Source organism: Penicillium psychrosexuale, assembly GCF_028828465.1.
Source record: "Penicillium psychrosexuale strain IBT 29551 chromosome Unknown utg000002l, whole genome shotgun sequence".
Classification (NCBI taxonomy): domain Eukaryota; kingdom Fungi; phylum Ascomycota; class Eurotiomycetes; order Eurotiales; family Aspergillaceae; genus Penicillium; species Penicillium psychrosexuale.
Window position 1 is genome coordinate 3,524,844 of NW_026643187.1, and position 26,260 is coordinate 3,551,103.

Below are 26,260 nucleotides of genomic sequence, written 5' to 3' on the forward strand. Positions count from 1 at the left end.
TTGTCATTTCAATACCGAAGTCAATACATTTGAATTTCCAAAGTCATGATGTTGTTAGAGTTCAAGTTTATGCATCTTTATCAAGAACACCACGTTGTATCTATACATTACGAAGCGAAGCGCATAACATTAAGGAGGACTCCCTGCCGAGCCGCTATACTGAGAAAAGTTGCCAACTACGCCCCCGCGTATGCGAATGAGTTCCTGGCAGTTGAAACAAGGGTCTGCCATCCTCTTCCATGTCTCTCTACGGAGAGAATCTTGGTATTCTGCCGGCCGCAGGCCTTTCCATTGCAAGGAAATCCCATACACGTTGCGGTTTTCTTGGAAAATCTAGCAGTCATGAACTACTTTTTCCGATTCAGGAAGGAATAACCCATACTAAACCATGGAGCCGAGCGCCCGTGTTTTCAGTGACTGTCGTCGACTTTCTCCCTTCAAGACAGCAACGATTTCACCGAGCGTCTCCGGTAAAAGAATCCGGGCCACTTCTTCAGACATCTGGTAGACCATGTAGAATTTCCCACTCGCCTCAAAAAGGACTTCTCCCCCCTGAGGATCGCACATGATAGGGATGCATTTCCCAAGCTCATATTTAGTAGCGACATGATATCCCCAAGAATCTACCGCTGCCCATTCACCCTCGCAGTCAAGCTCTTCCGGGTCCATTGTCCATCCCGGTGGAGGGGACACCTAGGTACATTATCAGTATCACATATTCGTGCGCTCATCTCAGATGTTTGACCTACAGAATATTCTCTGCCCGCCATAGCAATCGGAGTACGGAGTAGTGATCTGCGTGATGTCAAGCCGGGTGACCCACTCGAGCGGAATCTTAATTACCGCCTTCTTAATGGATGCAACCGGCAATTCTGCCAACATATCTTCCATGGAATTTATACTCCGTAGTAGAATCGAAATTGGCACTTTTATAGCTTCAGGGCACCAACTAACCGTGGATGCGCACGGGGCATCTTTCTCATGACAGGCATTTGGAGTACATCACTGCTCAATTTGTTATTCCCTAGGCAGCATTAAATCGAGTACATACTTAGAGGGGAAAAGTGACTGTATTATGTATATTTTTGGGATAATTCTACCCTAAGATTGGCCATATCGGTAAGAGTGACTGGAGGTCGTCTTAAACCTAAAATTTATTGCTTTTCAAGCTATAAAGACATACTCATTCACAATTACGAGGTCTAGATCGGAGAAGCAAAGGTCCGTAGCTCGCAATAATTTGCTTTCACTTCTAAAGAATTTCATCCAAATTCGAATCAGCTAGTTGTGGCAATGGCTTTTCCACCTTCTATCAGGCCATTTGCTACCTCCTAGATTCCTATGCAAGAGGACCTCAAATGTATGAGGCGTATCCCAGCCAAGCCACTGACACCAACTGTGATCCTGTGTGTTTATATGAAAGCTTGATTTGGAACGACGAAAAAAGTCCTCCAGCCATCTTTTGGTGTCTTTATGCAAACAGGTATTAGAGCTCGTTCTACCAAAGGGTCCCAAGTGTGAGGAACCTGCTTTGGAGATGTCGAACTTAAACCGATTTAGCACCTGGAGAGTCTTGGAGGTCTCATCGAACCAATAAGTAGTTCTAATTCGAGTCTCCACCGATGGGTGATTGTCAAAGGTACATTCATGGGCAAATTCGATAAAAGTTTCATCGCAACCAATATCAGGATTAGGTCGCGTGTGTTGTCGTTGTTGTTGCTTTATTCGACATAGGTATGATAATAGTTGATGTTTATAAAATGACAAAGTGAAACAGGGGCAAATGTCGACTTGTCCCGTGAAGGGAGGGCGATGCCAAATTTGATTACCTGAACGGCAATCTGCATTTGTGTCATTCAAGCTGAGCCATGACTGGATCTTGTGCCATACAGAGCACCAATGGGGAATGGAACACTGGGTACAATATATCCAGTGTTTATTTTGAAGTCGAAGACATAGGTATGTTTTCTGCGTTATTGACTCAAGTCTCGGTGCGGAATTCGGGTGTTTCTGTTGTGTGTATATGGCATATATACCTTTACAACTGAATGCAAAGCAAATTTGATCCGGGTAAATAAGGAATCGGAATATAGCGTCGACAATTTCCACTGGTACTTTCTGAAATTGGTTGGCTTTCAGTCCGGAGAAGCGAGAGTTGGCGCGCATATAAGCACGAAAATTCAAGGGGCTGGGCATTATGATGGGTATTTCAGTTTTGTTAAAGAAATAGCGTGAATATCCTGAAGAATACTGTCAACTTAGCCCGAATGCACAAAGGGATTGTTTCATGATACGCGCTCGCGTCATAGACTCTACTTTCCGCAACTTTTTTTGATCGACAAGATAAATTAGTCTACCCTAATTGGGATCCTTTCTGTATATTTTTCTCGAGGCTATCTTTCATCCAAGGTCTAAGTAGTCCAAGCTGATCAGCCAGATTTCGGGTATACCCCACACATATCACGTGATGCGCTTCCCCACGGCTTTCCTATTCCGGCCTTCCCCGCACTTCTGCATATCCATCTCGCACGCCGAGCATTTCGGATAGCCACGGTTAAGGGCTATGCGGAGCTGGTATGGCAATCCCGGATCTTTTAAATAGCGCTTCTCCCCGTTTCGGGTTTCCTGAATTCAAGCGATTCAGCGTTGTTCTGCCCCTTGGACTTGGAATTGTGAACCCGTCAATCATTATTCTCTAAGCGTATAACACTCATCACCTACCATTTGTCTTCGGCATCAGACAGCAATTACATTGATCAAGAAAATGAGTCTTCGAACAGCCATGTCTCTCCCGCGGAGGGCGACTTGCTTCTCTGCGTCCGCAGTGGACGCCCGACGCTGGCCGTCTAGCAAGGCCCGAGCTTTCTCCACAACTACGCACCGCGATGCGACGTGGGGGTTTATCGGGCTAGGACAGATGGGTATGTTTTGAGATCGGCCGCGAGGACCTCGGGTATACAACCTCGGCTATACAATGGACTGTGGGTTGTTGTTTCCAGCTGCATTAGCTAACTACATTAGGCTACCATATGGCCAAAAACCTGCGCGCCAAGATCCCCGCATCCGATACCTTGATCGTGCGCGATGTCAACGAAGATGTTATGAAACGATTCGTTGCAGAGGCCCGGGAGGCCGCGCAAAGCAATGGCGCAGGCGTCAATGAAGGCCAAGTCGAGATCGCGAAGAGTGCGCGCGAGGTCGCCGAGAAATCGGTGAGTGGCTACCACCCCTACGGGTTCAGCCTGTGGCTGAGCTAGTGGCTTCTCTGCATAAACCGCGCTTCATATACTTGTGTCCTTCTAGGGTCTGATAAATATGCTTATCTCTGTCTGCCGTTTAGATAGTCATGGTTACCAGTCTCCCAGAGTCTCAACATGTCATTGAGGTGTTTCATTCTATCCTTAAAGATGGAGCGCTGCCACCGCTCGAGCAGGAGCGTCTCTTCATCGACGCATCGACCATTGACCCCGTCACATCTGAGGATATCGCAAACGCCATCCACACCACGCAAACCGGCCGATTCGTGGATGCCCCTGTATCGGGAGGTGTTGTCGGTGCTCAGGCAGGAACGTTGTCATTCATGTTTGGCGCCTCTTCACAATCAAGCGAGCTGCTTGAACGCATCCGCAGTGTCCTCGCTTTGATGGGTAAGAAAGCTTGGCATCTTGGTGAGCCCGGCGCTGGCGTGTCTGGCAAGCTCGCCAATAACTACATTTTGGCTCTGAACAATATCGCCACTGCTGAGGCTATGAACCTCGGTGTTCGCTGGGGACTCGACCCTAAGGCGTTGGCTGAAATGATCAATTCGTCTACTGGTCGTTGCTGGCCCTCTGAGGTTAACAATCCCGTTCCTGGTGTCGTTGAGACAGCCCCCGCATCCCGTGGATATGAGGGCGGATTCGGGGTGAGCCTTATGCACAAGGATCTTCGTTTGGCTCTTGCGGCTGCGGAGCAGTCTAATACTCCTCTCGCCCTGGGTGCTCAGGCTCGTGAGGTGTACAAGGCTGTCGAGGAGGAGTATCGTGGTAAGGATTTCTCGGTGGTTTATAAGTGGTTGCAGGAGAAGTCTCAATAAGTTCTCCTCATTTTAGGTGAAGTTTCCTGGGTATTTTTCCTTTCGATGTCTCCCCCGACTCAGTACCTGCTGCTCTTTCTCATAGATGTGGATTTCAGGATATAAAATTACAATATAGCATTCTCCTACTCAATGGAATTGAGTCTAGGATTTCCATTTTGTGTTTCTACATCTTCAGAGCATATACAATATTCAATATCAATGGTTGATGTTCTGCAGCTTTCAGGTACACGGGATATAGTTGTCTCTCGCCCCATGTGACTTCCCTTTCTCTTTCCCCCCCAAACACGCCAACGCCCCCCATAGCTCCTTCTCTTCCTATTCTTACGCTCTTTCCTTATCCGACATCTGCCATTCTTTCTTCTTGCGTCTCCTCCCATCTTCTCATCCCACCTCCATCCTATTCCTTCATCCCCCTATCCCTCCATTTACTCTGCCATCGGTCCTGTCCTGGCCCATTTATCCCCTTGTCGATTTCAAGGTCATCCAGACTTTCATTCCGTATACCTCATCCCCACCTACCTCTTCCTTCGTTTCGAGTTATCATCAGACGCCTTGTAGCCTGAACAGACGGAAGGTTGCATCCTCGACAACAGGTAAGTCTTCCACTCAATTTTGCCATGTCCTACTAGCCTACCGGTCCTCGTTCTGGCTGACACTGGCACACTTGGATAGCAGCTAGACTTTCTTCTCAGAATTGTCTATATAATTTGGTGCAGGAACTCAGGTGAGTTTCCTGCGGTTGGCACTATGCCATTGAGGAATTTTGTCAAATGGAGGCTAAAGGGGCTGCCCATCAAGCCTTTTTCTTGTCTGCCAATTCCAAAGAATCAGCTGACAAAATCCTTCTCTTTCAGCATACGCCCTTCATCATGCACCCTCAGGGCTCTCAACACACAAGCTCCTCTGGTTCTGGCTCTTGTCAGACATCAAGCTCCCAGTCCGCACAATACCCCCAAGAGCCTCGTACACCCTATGGTCCCAGGTACCACCAATCTACCAATCCGAGTTCTATTGACAGCAGTGGTGCAGGCCTGACCAATCTTTTCAGAGGATTAAATCTGCAGAACTCTCGTCCCAAATTCAACGGCTCAAAGGGCACCGCACCCGTTCAAATGAACACAAACATGGACTGGTCGAATACCAACCGTGCATACAACAGCCCATTCATCCTGGTTCCGAATTCCACCGTTTTCAATGGCGTTCCGACCGTCTCTTCCTTTGTTCCTAACGGTGTCTCTGGTCAGACTGATCAGATGGGCCAATTCTCGTATCTTCCAACGGGAGTCTACCCCAACGTCAATCCTGTGATGGCTGGTGGATACTCGTCGTGGCCCTACATGATGAACTACGACATGCAGGATGGGACGACCAACAAGCAAGCATGGGTGTCTGAGGGCCAGAAGGGAGTTCAGGGAGAGAACAATGGACAAATAAATTACTATCCCTCTGCTCTTGTTTCTGGCATGGATGGCAGTTCCATGTCTGGTTACTCTTATGGAGGCATGGTTCCCTCGCAGCTTGGGTCGCTCTCACTTCCCCTCCAAATGATGAAGACTCCCAACGGTTACGTCGTTCAAGATCTGGAGGCTCTAACTCAACAAGATCCTGCCATCCCACGCGCGGTGCCTGCCATGTGGACTAACCCGTCTGAGCTGACACTCGCCAAGTGTCTGGAAAATCGCGAGGGTATAACCAATGTCTACATCCGAGGATTCCTGCCCGAGACCACTGATGAGATGTTGCATGCCTACGCAGCTCGTTTCGGAAAGATTGAGCGTTGCAAGGCCATCGTGGACCTGGATACCAGTCTTTGCAAAGGGTACCTACTCCACAAAACTTCTTTCCGATAATTTATTCTAATCTTTTGCAGATTCGGTTTTGTTCAGTATTACAGCTTCGAATCCTGCGAGAACTGCATTCGCGGTTTCTTTTACCTCGGCTACCAAGCTAGCTTCGCCCAGAAATCTCGCAACTCTCGCCTGAAGGATCTGGAGGACAAGTCTTCTACCAATATATACTGCACCAACATTCCAATCGATTGGACTGAAGCCGTGAGTTATACAAACCCCCACTCGCTTGTCTGTCCTGTTGAATTCTAATTAGTTTATCAGGACCTGCGTCGTCATTTCGAGCCATGGCGTGTGGTTTCGGAAAAGATCAGTCGCGATGAGAAGACAGGTGTGAGCAAGGAAGTGGGCTTTGCACGGTAAAAAAGCAAATTCCGTCCTTGACTCTCATGACCTTTTCTGACTGGTTTACAGCTTCGAAAACCGTGATGTTGCCGAAAAGGTCCTGATGGAATTCCACAACGTCACCAAGGACGATGGGGTAAAGCTGCTTCTGCGCTTTGCTGATACCAAAGCGCAAAAGATCCTGAAGCAACAGAGCAACGAACGTCGTGCTTACCGCGCCGGAGAGTATAACTACTCGGTTGAAGTGGTTCAGGGATCTACTCCATCCCCTGGGATGAAACGTGGCTCTCATCTTACTCCAAACTCTCAAGTCAGCTATACCTCTCCAGCTGGTGTGGGCGCTAACTGGACCCCGGCAACTTCCATCTCCCCTTGGTATGTCTAAATACTAGAACTGCATTCCAAAACTCATTCTAATCGAGCTCACAGCCACCCGCACATGAAGAATCCATCCAGCAGTGCACGAAGCAGTTCCTTGTCGTCCCGGAGTCTCAATGCTCTTGACCACACGCCCGCCTACCGCAGTCGAGCCTTGTCCCTGAACCGCGGCTCTTACACTGATCTCTCTGGTGGTTCTTCTAAGACCGTCATGCCGGACTCGCCGACTATGGGGTCTCGTAAAGAGAACATCAGAGCGGGCTCTGTATCCCCCGCTTCTTCTTCTCCCATGATCATTCTCTCCCCAGCTCGCTCGTGCACTTAAACCAGCCGTGCAACGTGCTCCCACGCATATATGTATTTGCATGGGATGCTTTACATCATCTTATCACTCGGGGTAAGATGATCAGCACCTCTCCAGGGTGCTCTCCAATATCAAAATGCGCAGCATCTGTTACCATTCGCAGAATGTATCGACGATGTATAGCTCAGCCTTGCTTTTTTATGATTGTTCTACGATTCACGATTCATGATTCACGATATGATATTCGGCTGCTTTCTGTTTACGACCCTTCGTGGCATTTTTAGACGACTCTACGAGGTATCATTATGGAGTTCGATCTGCATTTTTATCAAGTTTCATGGGAGGATGGGAAAAGCTTTTTTTCTTTCTTTCGCAGTTATATGGACTTTACATGTTTTCAGCATATGTGACAGACAAGATGCATGTTTCAAGACTTCGTTCAAAGAACGCTATCGCACCTTATTGGGTTGCGCAGTCTAATATGATATTATTCAAGATGAAAAATACTCCATGTAAGGTCCATGTTCAAGATCCAAGGTGTGTGAGCACAACTGTGACGTGGAGGGCAATCTATCCGAAAAGGCTAATGAGATAGGAATCTCGATCTACACAGGTAAGACAATCCACATTATTCAGGTCAATTGCGCCCAAGTCTCTCCTCCAGATCCTCGGTGAGCTGATAAGCAGGAAGATACTGTCCATCAGTCTGAGCCCCAAGCCGCAATCTCGGATTAGGATGGGTATCAGACGTGCCACCAAGACTAGTATATCCCTCGTCATAAAGCGAACAGTACTTCAAATCCAGATGCCGAATGAACGCCCAGATCTCCGCATAATGCCAATCAATCATGGGATGCACGCGTACGAAATCCGGCCACCCCCCGTCCGTCCGATCAAAGTGCGTCAGCTGTGTGCCATGCGGATCCGTCCGCCGCGTACCAACAAATATCGCCCGGATCCCAGGGTGGTGCGCCAGATAATCCTCAAAGCTCGAGCGGAGCGTCGAAGCCGGCGGCGCAGTCGTGTACTTTGCAATATCGAGATGATAAGCTTTAGCAGAGGAGATGACGAAGTCTTCGACCTCATCAAAGGGATCAGGTGGGAGGGCATAAATCGCCGGAATGACCTTCGCCGCGGCTATCTGGGCTTCGGTGTCGAGGTCTGCGGGGGAGGGGGTTGTATCGGTTGTGTTTGCATTTGCGGTGGGGTGTGGGTCATTTCCGGCATGGGTTGGATGCAACCCGGCCAGAAAGAGAATTAGCAGGACTAGACAGTCCTTGCCGCCGTTGTAGGAGACGGATAGTTCCGAGAGCTTGTATCGCTGCAGCGCGGTGCTGACTACTTCTAGGGAGATGCGCGTCTGCCGTTGCACGGAGGCCAGCAGCGTGTCCGGGGCGTGGGTTTCGTTTAGGAAGGCTTGTACGCGGGCGTGAATGCGTGCGATCACAGTGGGGAGAGGAGGAATTGTTTCATCGCTGGTTGAGTCGTTGGGGGGTTGTTTGTTGCTGTGAGCTGTTCCATTCTGGTTCGGCTCGGGCTCTTGATTGGGAGGGGCTGATGGTTTCAATGGTTCGGATGTTGCTGGTGGAAGTGGTGGGAATGGTTGGAGGTGATCTTGCGGCCGGAAAGGCGCATGTTTTGAAGTTGTTTCAGTCATGCTTGTGTTGAGGTGAGGTTGACGGAGCGAGGTTTGGGGCGGGGTGTGGGTTTCTCGGGGAGACACAACTTAATCCACTGCGGGGATACAAAGCCGATGTCAAGCATGTGTAGATATACTCTGTGTATACATACATCTAGATAATTGAAGGTCGATATAAACCAATTTGGGAACTTCCCGGAACCCCCGCGCCTCACCGCGGCTCCTCGGTGGAACTCGGTAGATTCTCGTGGATCTGGATACCGCGGACATGCCTAGGCATATATGATTCATGATACAATTTACTGAATGCACCTTGAAAAAATGCTTAATTGCGGCCGTGGCCGTGACAATTCATAAGTAGATCCCTAGACGCCGGTAACGCTCAGAAGGGGAAAAAAATAAAGTCAAATCAGCCCAACACCTTCATCTTCTTCTTCTTCTTCTTCTCATCACCACCAGGTTTGCGCCCCTTCTGGAAATCCCGCCAGCTACCAATGCGCTCTTCGCGCGTCTCCTCCCACTTCTTGTCATTTTCGCGCTTGCGCTTGCGTGCCTCGAGCTCTTCTTCTTCCTTGCGTTGCTCACGACCTTCCTCCTGCAAACGTGCCTTGAGCTGTCGCCGGCGTCGCGCTTCTTCATCTAATAGCACGCTGATTGTCTTTTTCCGCCACTCAACCTTGAACTCCTCGGTTTTAAGCTCGGGGGAGTCGAGTGTGTACTTGTGTTCACGAATCAACAGGCGGCGCGCATCGGAGATACATTCGTCCAGGTATTCGCGTTGCTTCTCGTCTAGAAGAGCTTCCTGTGCCTTATTGAGGCGATCGAAGGCATCTGGAGCAGCGGGGTTCTTGGTTTTGTCGGGGTGGATCAGGAGGGAGATCTTGCGGTATTGGACTTTGATGTCTTTTTCTGTAACACCGGGTTGGAGGTCCAGGACGGCGTAGCTGCAGTGGGTTAGTATATGTAAAAATAGAGGGGTAGTATTCTATTGTAGATATTGAGGAAGATTAGACGTACGAATCGAGCTTGAATGCCGAGCGAATGCGATCGATCTCAACATCCTGTGTCGCGTGTCAGTCGCAATCTAGATATATACCGTGTGGAGGAGGACATACCTTTTTAAACTCGGAGGCCTCTTTCTCTAGAGCTTCGAGAAATTCCTGGTCTGGCTCGTCGTCCGACATATTGCCTTCTGCGGATTCTTTTGAGGTAGGAATGTTCTTGCGCTCAAGAGAATAAGGCCTCAAAAAAGATAAGACAGCGGGCTTATCAGCCGCTGAGTCAGCGCCCGGGACCCGCTGCCGGACCTGGCCGCAACATACAAGAGCAACAGTCTCCTTGTCTCTCTCATTAGCGAAGACTATCATTATCATGTACAAACATCTAGTGGGCCAAAAATCATATTAGATATTCCATCCAAGACACGATTAGAAATAAGCCGAAGACATCAAAATATCTAGTAGTTATAGATATCAGAGCTCCTTACCGCTTTCCCTACCGCCTTTTTTTTTCGCTCCCAAGAAGAAAAAAAACATGTTTTCACCGCCCGCTACTTTCAAGATTCAACTCAAACCACATCATGGCGCCGCGAGCAGTTAAAGGGAAGTCAAAGCCTCACCAGGATACAGGAAGGGTCTTGAAGCGAAAGCGTGGCGAGGATAGCTTAGCTACACTCATCAAACAGGTCGAGGACCTCGACCTCAAAACCCCCGTCAAAAACTTCTCCGATCTCCCACTCTCCGAACCAACAGCCAAAGGCCTCGCAGCCTCTCATTTCAAAACTCTTACCGACATTCAATCGCGTGCTATCAATCATGCATTCAAGGGGCGCGATATCCTCGGTGCTGCCAAAACCGGTAGCGGAAAGACCCTCGCCTTTCTAGTGCCCATCCTCGAGAATCTTTATCGCAAGAAGTGGACTGAGTTAGATGGTCTCGGTGCACTCGTTCTTTCGCCTACGCGTGAACTGGCAATCCAGATTTTCGAGGTGCTTCGCAAGATCGGGCGATACCACAATTTCTCCGCTGGGTTGATTATCGGCGGAAAGAGTTTGCGCGAGGAACAAGATCGTTTAGGACGCATGAACATTTTGGTTTGCACACCCGGCCGCATGTTGCAGCATTTGGATCAGACGGCTATGTTCGAGACGAATAACCTGCAGATGCTGGTGCTGGACGAAGCCGATCGTATCATGGATATGGGTTTCCAGAAGACTGTCGATGCTATCCTCGACCATCTCCCCAAACAGCGCCAGACTATGCTGTTCAGTGCCACACAGACCAAGAAGGTCGGTGATTTGGCTCGTTTGAGTCTGCAGGAACCTGAGTATGTCTCGGTCCATGAATCAGCCGCCTCCGCCACTCCCTCCACTCTCCAACAACACTACACCGTTACTCCACTCCCGCAGAAGCTTGACACCCTTTGGAGTTTCATTCGCAGCAACCTAAAATCTAAGACGGTGGTCTTCTTGTCATCAGGCAAGCAAGTTCGCTACGTATACGAATCACTAAGACAATTGCAGCCTGGTATTTCCTTGCTCCATTTGCACGGGAGGCAGAAACAGGGTGGACGATTGGATATTACCACTAAGTTCTCTCAGGCTCAACACGCTGTCCTTTTCGCTACTGATGTTGTTGCTCGTGGTCTGGATTTCCCTGCTGTCGATTGGGTTATCCAAATGGACTGCCCCGAAGACGCCGATACCTATATTCACCGTGTCGGACGGACGGCCCGTTACGAGCGTGTTGGTCGTGCTGTGCTCTTTCTAGACCCTAGCGAGGAGAAGGGATTCCTCAAGCAGCTTGAGCACAGGAAAGTTCCGATTGAGAAGATCAATATCAAATCGAACAAGCAGCAGAGTATCAAGAACCAGCTGCAGAATATGTGTTTCAAGGATCCAGAGCTGAAGTACTTGGGCCAGAAAGCCTTCATCTCCTACGTCAAGTCGATTTACGTGCAAAAGGACAAGGAGACCTTTAAGATCAAGGAACTTCCGTTGGAAGAGTATGCAGCCAGTCTGGGTCTTCCCGGTGCTCCGCGTATTAAGTTTATCAAGGGTGACGATGCGAAGGAGCGGAAGAACGAATCTTGGCGAATGGCACAAATGTCCGATGATGACTCAGACACAAAGACGAAGGATAAGAAGGATGAGAAGGAGGTGCGGACACGGTACGACCGTATGTTCGAGCGACGCAACCAGGGCGTGTTGGCGGAGCACTACTCGAAGCTCATCAACGACGATGGCACGATGGTGGCTACCGATGCCCCCAAGGACGCCGCAGAAATCGACGACGAGGCCGACGAGGATGCCGACTTCCTCTCGGTCAAGCGTCGGTTCGCTGCAGGCGATGCAGAACTCGGCGGGAAGAGCGATTCTTCCGACTCGGAAGATTCCGATGCCGAGCCAAAGATCAAAGACACCAAGGGTGTCAAGATGGTGCACTTGGACGGCCAGGACCCACTACTCATCGACTCGAAGCGACGCGAGAAGCTGCTCAAGTCGAAGAAGAAGCTCCTCAAGTTCAAAGGCAAGGGTACGAAATTGGTCTACGACGACGACGGCAATGCCCACGAGGTGTACGAAATGGAAGACGAGGACATGTTCAAGGCCCGTGGCGACGCCAACACCCAGCGCGAGAAGTTCCTCGAGGGCGAGACGGAGCGCACACGCCAGGCCGATATCGAGGACAAGGAGGTTATGCGCGAGAAACGACGCGAGAAGAAGGAGAAGCGCAAGGCGCGCGAGCGTGCCGAAGCCGAGGCCGAGGCCGCGATGTCGGAGGAGGAAGACGGCCTCTCGCATCTCCCCCATGTGCCTTTCGAGATCCCCGGTTCCGATTCAGACTCTGGCTCCGAGCGCGAGCCACGGCCCAGCAAGAAGCAGCGTGTCTCTTTTGCCGAGCCGGACAGCGACGACGACAAGCCCAAGAGCAAGAGCCAGGCTTCTGCCAAGCCTATCGAAACCCTGGGAGATCTGGAGGCTCTGGCCAGTGGATTGCTTGGTTAATGTATATTTCGTGGTTTCATGTGTTTGAGGTCTTTGATGGCGTATGTTTTCCAACCAAAAAAATCTCTTTCCCGGCGAGGTTCAAAAGCATAGTGAATATGAAAGCGATAATTTCCAGATGTGTATAAACTATCTCATACATGTCTAAATAAGCTCTAAAAGCCTCCTAAATGTAGTAGTATGTGTGCCTGAACTACCTACTCCGTAACCCTATAAAATCTTACCCCAACACCAAATGTGGGGGCGGACATTTCCTTGACACATCAACGTCACATTTCGTACGTTAAGCCCTGTGTACTCATCGATGGCTTCAATCACGCCATCGAGGAAGAAAAGTCTTGCTATGTGGTTTTTATCATCCTCGTGTTCATCTTTATCTCAACTGTTCCCGGTCGATGTGCCTAATATAACTTAGTGCTACCATAAACGCCAAGGGGTTGTTGCCAAGTGTGGGTCACGCGACTTAGGGCTGAATCGTCTTAGTTCATACATACCAACCCGGACAGGTGAGTGATGATATTGTTTGACCTTTCTTTTCATGTTTTGTGCTAAGACAAAGTTAGTGGATACCTCCGTATCCATATTCATTCTATATCATGGCCGACATCGAGAAATACCCGGCAGCAGAGCCCTCCAAGGTTCCAGACACAAAAGCCGATGATGTCCCGGCAAACCCATTTGTCAACGCAGACAAGCTGGCTCGCCGATTGTCTGGGCGTCAGGTGCAGATGATCGCGATTGGCGGTACCATCGGCACCGGTCTATTCCTCGGAACGGGATCGTCACTTTCTAAGGGCGGGCCTGCTTCGACTCTTATTGCATATGCTATTTGCGGTGGTATTGTCTTCATCACTATGCTGTGTCTCGGCGAGATGGCGGCATTTATGCCTGTTGCTGGATCTTTCTGTACTTATGCTGGGTGAGTATTAGTTACTTGTTTTTTCAGCCGGATGATTACTAACTTGCTCTATAGTCGCTTCGTGGATGATGCGCTTGGATTCGCATTGACCTGGAATTATTGGTTTAATGATGCTGTCTCTACTGCATCGGATATCATTGCTTTACAGCTTTTGTTGCAGTATTGGACCGATCATTTCCCAGGTTGGGCAATTAGTCTAATCTTCTTGGTTGTTGTCATTTTATTGAACGTCCTATCTGTGAAGGTTTATGGCGAGGTATGTCTAGATGACCTCCACTCTATTACCCACCTGATCTGACTGTTCCTGTCTAGGTTGAATACTGGTTGAGTTTACTCAAAGTCATCACTATCATCGTGAGTGCCATCCCTTACACAACACACGCACGCCCAGCTAATTATCTTTTTAGATCTTCATCATTCTCGGAATTGCTGTGAACTGCGGCGGAAATACAGACCACGAATATATCGGCGGCAAGAACTGGCATAGAGGCGATGCACCCTTCGTCGGTGGAATCGGTGGCTTTGCATCCGTATTTGTCACAGCCTCCTTTGCATAGTATGTGAACTCATTTTATCATTGATTCTGCTCAATGAGCTCCATTCTAACAATTGAACAGCGGCGGCACCGAATCCATCGCCATCACAGCCGGTGAAACCAAAAGCCCCGCGAAAACAATGCCAAAAGTCGTCCGCAACGTCTTCTGGCGTATCCTTCTTTTCTACCTCCTTTCGATCCTCATCGTCGGCCTAAATGTACCGTATGACTACCCAGGCCTCTCAGACGGCGACACAAAGACCAGCCCTTTCACAATTGTCTTCCAGCAAGCCGGTTCCGCTGTCGCTGGCAGCTTCATCAACGCTGTCATCATGACTTCGGTCATCTCAGCGGCGAACCATGCCCTCTTCGCCGGATCTCGGCTTCTATTCACTCTCGCCGTCGATGGATATGCGCCCAAATTCTTCGGACATCTCAATCGATTCCAGGTTCCGTGGGTGGCTGTCCTCGCGACATCTGTTATCAGCGGTCTCTGCTTCGGGGCCAGCTATATCGGCGCTGGAAAGTTGTGGTCCTGGCTGCAGAATATCGTCGGCGTATCAAACCAGCTCTCGTGGATTTGTATCGGTCTTGCTTCTCTGCGGTTCCGCTCGGCGATCCGGGCTCAGGGGCTTGAGCATCTCCTTCCCTTTAAAAATTGGACTTATCCGTATGGTCCGATCTTTGCTGTCGGGCTTAATATTGTTCTGGTTCTGGTTCAGGGGTGGAAGTGCTTCAGTCCGCATTTCAAGCAGGTCGACTTTGTTTCGTATTATATTGAGATTCCGATCATGATTGCCATGTTCCTCGCTTGGAAGCTGGTCAAGAGAACTAGCTTTGTTAGGAAGTCTAGTATGGATTTGATGACGGACCGATATGATCCTTCTCAGGAGGATGGGTACGGGGATGGGCCTGAGGGTCCGGTTACGGAGAAGAAGAAGGGTGCCTGGGGTAAAGCTCAACGGTTTGGGCAGTGGTTATTCTTTTAGTCTTGCTTTTCTTTATTCTGTGAAAAATCGTATTTCGTTTCTTCCAGTTCTTAGGCTATGTATAACACCTCTTCCACTAAGCCGTTCAAGGGTAAGCTTGTAGTCGCTTTTGACACAGCGGTGTCGTAGGCTGTTTCAATGCAATCCACACACGACGCAGCTGCTGCTTTGACTTGAGATATGTACAGAGTAGTTCTGTACTGCTTGTTAGAACATAGCCGAGAATCATGTAAATCTAACCTATACTCCATCCCATGGTGCTGCAGTTCATATCACCGATCTATGGATTTTTCCAAAGTTGGCTCGCGCCGTGGCCACTCTGAATAGGATGATATCGCTCGGCGTAGGTCATATAGTAGACAAGATCGTCGGATACAGTATGGAGCATAACGGAGTATAAACTGAACCGTTTTACCCTTATCTTACAGCCCTAGGCTAACGAGATTTTAAGAGGTTTGGGGCTCGACGACCCATTCTATATGATATGAATTTTAATGGCGGTTTCCATAACGTTGTAGCTTGATTCCCTGTCTCTGTAGAAAGATGGCAGGATTAGCTACACTTGGAGAAAGGGGGAACCTCAAAAATGGAGGACAAGAAAAAAGAAACTCCGATAGGGGGAATCGAACCCCCGGCTGCCGTGTGAGAGACGGCGATGTTAGCCACTACACCATATCGGATGGGTATAACGATCTACGCTCTTAGGCTAATCCTGACCCTTTTGGTCTAGCGCCCTTAGTCCTGATGTGTTCCCGTGTTCCCGTGCGTGGTTCTATAAAACCCCCATTCAACCGTAATACACCCCATCATCTTCTGCATCAATCTTTTCCCAGGACATTCTCATCTCGTCAAGATCGCACATCATCAACCATAGATGCCATAGCAGCAGCGAACGACATTTCATCCATCCCGGAAAGGTGTCATATTGATCGATTTCAGGCCACGCTTCGAGGACCTTCACTTAACGCACTGTCTTATATCTTTCGTTATTGGTGTCCTGCTCTAAGGTTTCCACCGAAGTGCCTAACAGCGTCTGTAGGCATTCCTTATCAATGATCATATACATTCGATATTTATTGAATTTATCGCGCTGACCCTGTGTATCGACCCAGGCCAAAGTAAGCGCGTATTGTATCAAGCGAGGCACCGTCGAATTGCGCCGCATCTTCTATAATGGTTGAACTATATTGCGCCCAGATTCCCTGGTAAAGGGCGGGATTTACCCCGGGTGGCGACTTATTATTCCATTTGTATTCCCCGAAGAATGACCTTTTGATACAAGCTTCGAGATACTTGACGACAGTGGAGAAGGGGGAGTCAGATTGAGGGGAATAGGTGGTGCGATAGATGATATATCCCTAAGTCTGATGAGCTTTTAGTTTGTTATATAGCTCCTTTGTGGGTACAGGTAGAGGAGCGAAAGAAGCGAAAGAAGCGAAACCTATCTTATGAAAGTTTGAAGAAAGGCAAGGATGAGAAGTCCCAAAAGATTCCCAAGGAGAAGAAGGGACAAAGAGCTATCGACTTTAGGCGGTCGGTCTAACCATTAGTCCGGAAGCCCATTTCCAACACGACCGGTTACGGACTACTCCTAGCTTTCAAGTCTAACTGCCGCCTTATATCTGATCTCTCTTCACCTGCGCATCTATAGCTGGCTCATGGTGTTGCTTTCAGGGGGTACCTGGAAGATACCATAACGTTCATACTTCAATGTTCTGATCCTCGGCATCTTGAGTTATTTTACTAAGGTATCTAGAGCTTTGACTCCTTCCATGGTTCTTTGGATAATAAATACAGCCTTTAATTGAATGAATGGCTCCGTCTCAAGATAGTAACTTCAGACTTTCGGGCCTCCATGTAGGGCAGCAAAAAGAAAAGCAAACAAGCAAATACCTAGGTACACTATGCCTAAGGGCGAAGGTCCAGCTTTACAAAAACTCCATTCTATCCCTAAAGGCCGGCTTGTCTGAGTCTGAGTCAGAGGCCTCCTCCTCTTTATCATTATTACCTAAAGGTTCTTTGATCGACACAATCATGGCCTGATATATATCCTCTACCACAATGATCCCGCTCGTAGCCTCATCAGTCCCGGGAGTGCTTTCGAAGTCCTTAAAGGTTCTTTCCTGCACTAAACAGTCTGGTAGCTTATGGCCGGAAATACTTCTCGACAACATCTTTAACATAGACTTGCAGAGATATTCGCCGGGTATTGGCCAGAATAGTCTGATGTTTTCAACCTTTTGGTAAAGTCGAGATTGCCTTCCTTCTTGCAGTATATATAGGTGATGATGAATCGGAAATATAAGAACCTCTTAGCTGGCCGTACATCCCTAAGAAACTTCAATTCTTTTCCGTCCAGGTCCTAGAAAGAGGTTAGCTAATTGCCCAGGCTCATTGAAAGAAATATTAGCTTACATCCCATGTAGTACATGTCGCGTTGGCGCTGTCTTCGTTTGGAAAGCGCTTCATCACTATTGTGTGTCGCATTGCTTCGTGGGCTAACACACACTTCCATGGCGCATCAAATGCCGTGCCCACTCCTGAAATGGGAGTGGCCCGGATAGTAGGTAGGGTAAGGTGCCGGCGTGGCATTAGCACGGTATCTGTCGGGGCTGGAGAATGCTCAGGCGGGGGAATAGCGCCTAGTACCATCTCCTCGGCAAGGTCGGGTTCAAGATTGGGTACAGTCTCGTACTCGACTTCTAGGTCCGTAGCTGTACCCAATCTTCAACCCGACCTCAACGAGGAGACGGCACTCCGGAACATGGTACTAGGCGCTATGCCCTCGACAGATACCGTGCCAACGCCACGCCGGCACCTCAGTCAGTTGATCACATGAGAGGATTAGATGTAACATGCTTGCAAGAGAGAAGAATTCAGAATAACCAAGATGGAGAGAAAGAAGAAGCAGGTTGCAAAGAGGGAAGCAGCTTGTTGATATAGCTGTCTCTTTGCAAATATTGCAAACCTCTGAGCACCTCGCTTAGCCTGTGGCAAACAATAACAATCTGATGAAGTAATGCAAATAGCAAGCAAGCAAGCAAACATGAGGCATGATAGCGATCTATCGTAGATAGCGAGTCACACCTGATGAGGCGTATAGATTTGATCAGTAGCATACACGAAGGGTTGCAAAGTTCGATAATATACGAAGGGGATTGTTACAACTTACAGAGACCCCCCTCTGCATGATTCCGCCTGATTCCGCCTTACGCATAAGGCATCAATTTAATTCTGCGAGACATAATCAAAAAAAGCTACATTTTGATCAGGAAAAAACGTGTATTTTGTCTCATACCTACATGTTTTAATCCCTTGATGATGATAAAGCAGTTTTTGAAGCAGTTTTTGAAGCAGTTTTTGGAACAGTTGTTGAAGTAGTTGTTGACGGAGTTGATATGATAGAAGTGACTTATTTTTGTTAGAGGTTTATATACAAATTGTAGGTATTTACCATCTTACTAGGGTGACACTAAGGCGGTGTATCAGGCATTAACCCTTCTCAAATAGGAAAGGGGTGGTGTGACGTGAATCGTAACAGGGTGGGAGCACTAGTCCCCCAGGTATATAATTAGTACTCGATAGCCTCGCAGACGATCAATCATCCTTTAGGTCGAATATTCCATTGATCACTAACCCTAAAGCAATCTCCTCACCTCAATTTCCATCTACTCATCATCGCGGATATCGATGACCGTCTGCTTCCATTTGCGAGCCGGAACATGACGCCGGAACAGAATGTCGATCTCACGGAAGGACCTGTGCTTCATCTCTGGAACCCAGATCCAAGACATGACAGTGCAGAAAAAGGCGGTACCAGCCCAGATGTAGCCGCTCTTGCCGCCCAGATTCCACTTATCGGTGTTGAGCATGTAGCTGGCAAGGAAGATGCAAGGAATATTGACCAAGTAGTATGCACCTCGTCCAACACCGGTTGTCAGTGGCCTGAGACGAACGGAAGATGTCTCGCCGATGATGACCCATGAGGCAGGGGCGGGTCCCAAGCAGAACAGGACAGAGACGATCAAGCCAAGCGATGCTTGCGCATTGCTGGCCGCGTTACTAGTGCCAACTGAAGCCGCAATACCGAGCGCGACCAAGAATGCGCAGTTGATGAATTGACCATAGACATAGATGGTGCGTCGGCCGAGGTATGTGGTAAGGATCCAAGAGAGCATGACCATGATCCACTGGAGGGCAGAAGTGATGAGACCAAGTGCAAATGCGGTGTTGTCTACCATGCCGGCCTCTGAGCTGGTGTTAGTATGCTATGAAGCTGCAGGAAATGGCTGGACTCACGTTTGAAAAAGTAAACCGCTTGGTTGGCAATCAGATTGCCCGTCAGATTCTGAGATGCGTACACGCCGCACACAATCAATGTGCGGTAGCGATCGGTACCTTTCCACAGCTCAATGAGACTGGGCTTCTTCTCGGTCTTCTCGAGTTCAATCGTACGACGCATCATTGCGACTGCGTCAGCGGGATTATCATTTGCACTCGCGCGTCCAAGGCGTTTGATGGCCTTCTCTGCCTCAGCCAGGCGACCCTTTCGTACGAGCCACCAGGGCGATTCAGGTGCAAGGAAGAGTAGGATAGCGAGGGGAGTAGGAAAAATCCACTGGATTGCAATGGGAACTCTGGGATGAGTGTTAGTACAGTGCTCCTCGATGGCATCTATGGGAGCGGACGAACCTGTACGCTGACGAGTCATTCTTGGATTGGTAGTGGTAAGTGATACCGCCGACTATGATCGACCCAACCGCCCAGAACATTTGCAACATCTGTGTCGCTGGAGCTCTCAATCTCATTGGCACAATTTCGGCACAGTAGGCGGGTGCATTGGCGATAAAAATGCCCCACGGGATGCCTTCCAGGATCTGGGATGCGAAAAACATACCCTGGCTGTTGGCGAAAAAGAAGATGAAGATGAAGCCGTTCAAGAACATGAGACCGCCAATGGTTGCCCATCGATATCCAATCCAACTGGTAATGGGACCTGCCATGAACACACCGATGAAGGCACCGATTGGCCCGCTACACTGGAATGCTGACTGCCATGATGCTTCGATAATCCACTCATCTGTTTTTGCGCTGTATACACCAAAATCCTGGGCGAATTTAGCCGTCGCTATGAACTGTCCCATTAAGAAAACACAGTATGACTCCATGATCTATTGCAACGTTAGAGAAATGATCTGCCTATCCTGAGCAAAAGCTTACGATGGTGCATGACATCACGAATGCCCACCAGCTGGCAGCAGGATAGGCCTTGACAGCCTGGAGCACAGTCATACTATGTTCGAGCTCCTCGGCCTCGATGGCGCCCGCTCTGTCGTAGTCGACCTTCTCGCCGACATCGTAAACAGGTCCACCCATGGAGGTGGGCGCCTCGACCTCTAACGCTGAGGTCTCCTTCTCTGTGATGTCGCTATTCATATTGACGATTTCTGGGGAAACGGGGGAATGGAAGAGAGGCAGGCACGACTGGGGGTCTCAGATCTTTATACCCGCGACGACACGCTCGTGATTATGGTCCCGATCTTAGCTTAATTGGGTGAAGCTTTCTCCGGACCTTGACCTCCACAAGCCAACATCTCCATTCATGAGGGTCATTTCCCCCGGCACTACGGTAGTAGCGTCACTTGATTATGGCGGGTTCTCGTCAAGCGAAGTGATCTGACATGTACTAGCCCTGATAGGTAATAGCGGGGAGGAAATTTACTGGTGCATTTGCGGGGTATGCTGAAATGTGGTGGTATGCGTCTAGATGTGGCGTTCCATTCGCCGGAGAATATCCTCCTTTGGATCTTAGGGGAGAGTCCAGAATCCTCCCGCGTTCAGTCAGTGCGAGTCATGCCTGTGTCCCGTCCCAGGGTTTTCCTTGTTGCCCACTCTGAAATCCGACCCTCCTGATCCTCTGTCGAGCCTATCATAATGAGCGAGTAAACCTTGGAATTTAACCGACGAGCTAGGAGAGGTTACTCGTAAGCTCTAATTATTAGTTAGCGCTATGCTTGGCTCCACGTATATAGTACCACCTGGACACGGGCAAATGTTCAGCAACGTGACCCATTCAGAGTGTCTTCGACCGCTGGCCTCCGAACACGAAGTTGGATGCTCATGATGCTTGATCTCTCTATGTCTGTAGAACATGGTCTGGGTGGCGATTGGACGTGTAGGATCCAAGATAAATATTATCGATCTTCAAAGAACCTGACGAATCCCAGAGTAGGACACGTCTCGGTGTCATCTCATCCGCGGGCTATGGGCTCGGCGAGTTTTACCCCGGACGGGCACTACCCCGCGCTATGACCCCGGACGGAGCCTGAATCTCCGCCAATGAAGAAAAGGAGATGGCTTTTGGCGACGGGGGTGAAGTCCAGCGCATGATTTGCGAGTTTTGAAAACAAACTCATTTCTGCTCGAGCTCCGATGTCTTCGCAGGGACTTGTACCCTCAATAAATGTCTTAATCTTCCTCTCTGGCCGTGAGTTGTGACCAAAACGCACCCTTGCTGGCAAGGTCGACGGGTAATAAAGAGAACCCCACTTTTGAAGCCGCCGTCCCTTGGCCGCTTGTTAACAATCAATCACGAGGTAACGCCTAACCCAATTCCTTCAAAACATAAGCTTATATACTCCGTACTCCACAGTGGGGAGTGCTCAGTGTGGTATATTCTAGTATAGGCAATATGACGTCAGTATACACATACTACCTCCAAAATAATGCATCAATTTACAATCGCAGTGCGACTCACAGGTTTTTGTTGGAACAATCAATTGAAACAAAAAGGTTATCCAGAAAAAGAAGAGGAAAGAGGAAGAGAAAAATGTAAACAGAAGTAAAGCCTGAAGCCTAAGGCTTCCACTTCAGTCCTGTGGTCACTCATTGCTCATCTTTTTTATTTCTCAAATTCTCTCCAATTCCGCGCCTACATTTCAACAAACTTTCGCTCTGTTTCGCAAAGATATATCAGCTTGTCATGCACCAGGTCACAACCCCGTTTCTGGCTAGCCTAGAAGGCAGTGAGATCACAACAGATGCCGATCCATATGTCTCGTTGCCTGCCCAAACATGGATCATCACCCAACATCTCGAGGAATCAGCCCTTCTGATGAGCCAGAAGGAAGTTGAGCGTCATGGCCCTGTTTCAACTATGGCAAAGTTTCTTTGCTACCGGAAGGACGACTTGACTCAAAAGCTTGCGTTCATGAGAATCCACCGTCAGATCCCAACCATCGGCACGGAGTACACTAAGCCCAAAACCAGAGCACTCCAAGCTATTCCGATATATATACCCACTGGACTAAAGGCATTTCAAAGGCTCAAGTCCATGGCATGTAATGTTACTCCCGCCCTCCTGGGCTACAAAGAGGCACAACAAGGGAACGACGATGCGGTCCCGGGGGGATTTTCTGTCTGTATTGTATGGGACAAGGTGCCTGGAGAGTCTCTTTCGGATGAGTATTTCTGGAGCCTAGATCGTGACGCTCGCGATGACATTCGTCGAGAGTTTCGCCGAGTCAATGAGTTTGTTATCATTCTCCTTTCAATGATATTGGAGCTGACTTATTGAGAAGACAGTTTCTGCCATGTGGAATCGAGCCGACCCCCGCTACGACAACAAACCTGATCTATGATCAGGTATCTGGGTCAATGTGAGTGATTTTCCATTCCCACGGTGGTACTATAGGGTATGTGCTAATTTCTGTTGTTCCCTAGCCAAATGTGCGGTTTCAGCGCGGCTGAGTTTCTCTCCCCCCAAAGACATGGTCTGACTCATATTACGTTCTGTACGGCTTGGCAAACCCCCCTCACAAGATTAATTGGGCTCTAGACAGCAGTGAGTGGGAGTTCTAATTAAGGTGGCGATGGAGGATATATTATTCAAGATTTGAGCCCCATGTTAAGCGATGTTGGCTCTTTATAGATCCACGCACAGGAAAGCCCAAAGGGTCAAAAGTAAACAAAATTAGTCATCTGCCACAGATCCACTTTCATATTGTTTCATGTAGCCAATAATATGTCTTTCCTTCATCCAATATCCGATATGTGGATGTACAGCTAAGGGGGCCAACGCGGTGGTCGCGCGACTTGGGTAATTCTCACCTAGATTTCACCCTGCTTATTGCCTAATGAGTCATTAGTGAACTCCGGGCGACTAAGTGTGCCATCGGAACATAACTCTTTCATTGGATAACATGCAAGTTGTTAACACATATGGGGGCCATGCATGTTATTTTTGGCTACTCAGCTGCAGGGAATTTATTAAATTTGTGACCTTTTGCAGGTTGAAAAAAAGAATTTTCAAGGATATCGCTAAATTCCAAGACCAAACTTCGTCCCTATTGCTTGCTTGTGATATCAGAACCACAGTCTACGACAAATATGACTGAAAAACCGACCAGTGATTCCCTTCCTCTGGAATCTTTTGACACTCTGAAGGCAGAATTTTTGAATACACTCCAAAGAGAACCGCGAAAGCGAAAAGGAGAGAAGAATGTGAAGGCCCTGCAATATTGGCAGAACGAAATACTCGAACGAATAGAAGCATTTTTGAAATGTGACGATTTTAACGTGAACTTTTGCGACGGCGAGATATCACAATCTCCCTTGTGGCAAGCCACGATGCGACCGGAAACTATCGACAAATTTTTAAAAAGAAAGACAACAGACCTAAATCTATCCGACCCGAAGGGCAGAACAGCTATCTTTTTGGCGGTGGAATCACGACAGCCCCAAACAATAAAGCTCCTAAAGAAAGCTGGGGCCCTGGTGGAGTGGCGGGACAGTGAGGGTCGAACTCCACTATCACGTGCAGTCGAACTTGGTCACCTAGAGACCGTGAGATTTCTTGTAGAGCAAGAGAATGCGATGATCAATCCAGATGATGGTCTTGATCCTACTCCGCTACAACGAGCAGTTTCTATTGGGTCTACCAAAATCGTTCAGTACCTTCTGGCAAATGCAGCTAAAGTCAACCACCGAGACGCCTATGGTCGAACGCCTTTCTCAATGGCAGTGAGTCTAGGCCCCTCCGAGGCCAAAAAAGACATTATCGGTCTTCTTATTGAACGAGATGCCGATCTTGATTTAGCAGATTGTGAAGGCAACACCCCTCTCATCAACGCAGTTGTTCAATCGGACGTCGAGTCCGTGAGACAGCTACTGGAATCAAAGAATTCCATAGTCAACGTGGATCAATACGCACGAGGGCGAACTCCTTTCTCACTTGCCGCGGGCAAGTCGCGTGTGGTGATCATGCAGTTGCTTCTTGACTATCGAGCTGACCCACATAAAGAGGATGGCGACCAGCATACAGGCTTTTGGTGGCTTCTTAAAGCTAGATTAGATCATGGTATCAGTATGCCAATCGATCTTACACCACAAAATCGAATGGTTCCTCGCCACGACCTCGCCAAGTTAGTAGACTCCCTTCTCCTACCAGACCGCCGGGATAAATTTGGACGCACCTGGCTCTTTTGGGCTGCTCAATTCGGCGACAGTCAAATCGTGGAATACCTATTGGCAAACAAAGACGTTGATCCAAATCGCACCGATCAAACCGACAGGACTTTCGCAAGAACTCCGATGTTATGGGCAGTAGAGAAGTACCACCAGAATGTTGTGGGCTTGATGGCACAAAAGAAAATCAAAGACCTCTCGTTGAACTACTTAATTCGCCATTCAGAAACTTATGAAAAGGAATACGGGCTGGAAAAATTGTTGAATACGTTTAGAAAGCTTGTTCTTTGGGGCAAAGAGGTTGATCCCTGGATTTTGGATAGGTGCGATTACGAAGGAACCAGGCCTTTGCACCTTGCGTGCTTCCATCAACATGAGAGGCTGGTTGATATATTGATGGAAGATAAAATAGAGGGGCCATTGCTGGACTGCCAAGACCGAACTGGACGAACACCTTTACAATACGCTCTACATCAAAAAAACGAGAGCATTGTGAGGAAGCTACTAAGCTCAATGTCTACACTTGAATACATGCGGTCAAGTGACTGGCTTGAACTTGGAAACGAGGATACCTACTGGGTGCAAATCAATCAATACATTCCTGACTATCACTTTGATTGGCAGCCAATCCTGAAGCCCGAGTGTGACTTGCTCCCACGTGAAGGGCGGCGAACATTATACTGAGTAAAGAATTGGGGTCTTCGTTCTAGATTCTAACTTTGATACAGTGTGTGTGCACAGCACGAAATTTGGTCTCGTGTACCAAGACAGTTCAATGCCGAATGTGACATGAAATTTGAACTTGGCAAATCACAATACGTTCAATACATCGGCAAAAACTTTCTCGAAACCGAGATAACTTACGTATCAATTGCGTTCCCGGCCAAATATCAACATATCCCCGGAAACGACGAGCAGTGCCCAGAGCCATGCGGTATCGCATGGGTCAGGAGTCCAGACTCGAAAGGAAAGGCCGATGTTTTCCTTAGCAGCTTTTCGGGTAGCAGACTTCCAAATGGTTGTATTCCTTGCTCAGAGTTCGACATTTTCGACCTTTTTTTGAAGCATCTCAAGAGCAAATGGGATGATGTCTGCCCGGTTGCTGTTGCAGAAATCTATGAAATGGTGAGCCGCTGAATCCTTTCAAAAGCAATCTAAAGCCATAACCAACTGAGGTTAAAATATATCAGCGAGCGAACCAATTGAAATAAAGGGGTCAGGCATCTGAATTAATTGATGAGGTTGCTAAGAACACATCGGTACGAATGGAGATCAGGAAATGCCTACGATCACATGTTGGTAGATTGAAATGCGAGATTGAAATGAATTATCACCTAGAGGAACAGGATCAAAGACTGCTCGTTAGTCTTATTACGGCTATGGAGATCTCTACTGTCAAAAGTTTGGATTATATGGAACAGGCTGTTCGGGAGCTTGTGCAATTGGTAGGACTATTGGCACCTGAATTCCCTTCCTGGTATATTAATACTCAAATCGGCAGGAACTTGCATGGATTTCAAAAAATGAGGCAGCCAGTATCAAATGTCTTAGTTGGATTACAGTAAGTTTTGGGTCAAATCCAATCATGCAATGGATGAAGAATATCATTAGGTTTTTCAGCTGACTCTTCTCTTTTAGTTCATTTTTCTTCCTCTTATGTTTGCATCGGTGTGTAAATCGATCAAGGTTCTATAGAAGTCAAGATTTGTCAAAAGTTGTCATGATCTCGGCTGATGGATACATACAGAGCCTGTT

General features: G+C 48.3%; 11 protein-coding genes across 11 annotated transcripts; 6 read left to right on the top strand and 5 right to left on the bottom strand.

Annotated features, from left to right (window-relative positions):
* Positions 1–381: 381 nt before the first annotated feature.
* N7518_002532 (uncharacterized protein) lies at positions 382–770 on the bottom strand (the record flags this gene model as incomplete). Its single annotated transcript, XM_057183460.1, has 2 exons — positions 382–693; positions 750–770. The coding sequence occupies 2 exons, from the start codon at positions 768–770 to the stop codon at positions 382–384; spliced, it is 333 nt and encodes a 110-aa protein (XP_057044910.1).
* Positions 771–2,764: 1,994 nt separating this feature from the next.
* On the top strand, positions 2,765–4,075 carry N7518_002533 (uncharacterized protein; the record flags this gene model as incomplete). Its single annotated transcript, XM_057183461.1, has 3 exons — positions 2,765–2,921; positions 3,022–3,212; positions 3,341–4,075. The coding sequence occupies 3 exons, from the start codon at positions 2,765–2,767 to the stop codon at positions 4,073–4,075; spliced, it is 1,083 nt and encodes a 360-aa protein (XP_057044911.1).
* Positions 4,076–4,947: 872 nt separating this feature from the next.
* Positions 4,948–6,973, top strand: N7518_002534 (uncharacterized protein; the record flags this gene model as incomplete). Its single annotated transcript, XM_057183462.1, has 5 exons — positions 4,948–5,897; positions 5,949–6,129; positions 6,190–6,284; positions 6,340–6,645; positions 6,700–6,973. The coding sequence occupies 5 exons, from the start codon at positions 4,948–4,950 to the stop codon at positions 6,971–6,973; spliced, it is 1,806 nt and encodes a 601-aa protein (XP_057044912.1).
* A 616-nt stretch (positions 6,974–7,589) lies between these two features.
* N7518_002535 (FAD synthase) lies at positions 7,590–8,609 on the bottom strand (the record flags this gene model as incomplete). Its single annotated transcript, XM_057183463.1, has 1 exon — positions 7,590–8,609. The coding sequence occupies one exon, from the start codon at positions 8,607–8,609 to the stop codon at positions 7,590–7,592; it is 1,020 nt and encodes a 339-aa protein (XP_057044913.1).
* A 391-nt stretch (positions 8,610–9,000) lies between these two features.
* N7518_002536 (uncharacterized protein) lies at positions 9,001–9,775 on the bottom strand (the record flags this gene model as incomplete). The annotated part of the gene is made up of 3 exons (XM_057183464.1): positions 9,001–9,535; positions 9,609–9,652; positions 9,707–9,775. 3 exons carry the CDS (start codon positions 9,773–9,775, stop codon positions 9,001–9,003), a joined length of 648 nt encoding a protein of 215 aa, XP_057044914.1.
* Positions 9,776–10,170: 395 nt separating this feature from the next.
* On the top strand, positions 10,171–12,597 carry dbp4 (RNA-dependent ATPase HCA4; the record flags this gene model as incomplete). The annotated part of the gene is made up of 1 exon (XM_057183465.1): positions 10,171–12,597. One exon carries the CDS (start codon positions 10,171–10,173, stop codon positions 12,595–12,597), a length of 2,427 nt encoding a protein of 808 aa, XP_057044915.1.
* A 596-nt stretch (positions 12,598–13,193) lies between these two features.
* Positions 13,194–15,040, top strand: N7518_002538 (amino acid permease; the record flags this gene model as incomplete). The annotated part of the gene is made up of 5 exons (XM_057183466.1): positions 13,194–13,516; positions 13,571–13,772; positions 13,829–13,870; positions 13,924–14,072; positions 14,134–15,040. 5 exons carry the CDS (start codon positions 13,194–13,196, stop codon positions 15,038–15,040), a joined length of 1,623 nt encoding a protein of 540 aa, XP_057044916.1.
* A 706-nt stretch (positions 15,041–15,746) lies between these two features.
* On the bottom strand, positions 15,747–16,106 carry N7518_002539 (uncharacterized protein; the record flags this gene model as incomplete). The annotated part of the gene is given in 3 exon segments (XM_057183467.1): positions 15,747–15,812; positions 15,843–15,995; positions 16,011–16,106. The coding sequence occupies 3 exon segments, from the start codon at positions 16,104–16,106 to the stop codon at positions 15,747–15,749; spliced, it is 315 nt and encodes a 104-aa protein (XP_057044917.1).
* A 2,602-nt stretch (positions 16,107–18,708) lies between these two features.
* Positions 18,709–20,476, bottom strand: N7518_002540 (putative MFS maltose transporter; the record flags this gene model as incomplete). Its single annotated transcript, XM_057183468.1, has 4 exons — positions 18,709–19,289; positions 19,340–19,677; positions 19,733–20,211; positions 20,261–20,476. 4 exons carry the CDS (start codon positions 20,474–20,476, stop codon positions 18,709–18,711), a joined length of 1,614 nt encoding a protein of 537 aa, XP_057044918.1.
* A 1,546-nt stretch (positions 20,477–22,022) lies between these two features.
* On the top strand, positions 22,023–22,702 carry N7518_002541 (uncharacterized protein; the record flags this gene model as incomplete). The annotated part of the gene is made up of 2 exons (XM_057183469.1): positions 22,023–22,570; positions 22,621–22,702. The coding sequence occupies 2 exons, from the start codon at positions 22,023–22,025 to the stop codon at positions 22,700–22,702; spliced, it is 630 nt and encodes a 209-aa protein (XP_057044919.1).
* A 726-nt stretch (positions 22,703–23,428) lies between these two features.
* Positions 23,429–25,642, top strand: N7518_002542 (ankyrin repeat domain-containing protein; the record flags this gene model as incomplete). The annotated part of the gene is made up of 2 exons (XM_057183470.1): positions 23,429–25,146; positions 25,234–25,642. 2 exons carry the CDS (start codon positions 23,429–23,431, stop codon positions 25,640–25,642), a joined length of 2,127 nt encoding a protein of 708 aa, XP_057044920.1.
* Positions 25,643–26,260: the final 618 nt, after the last annotated feature.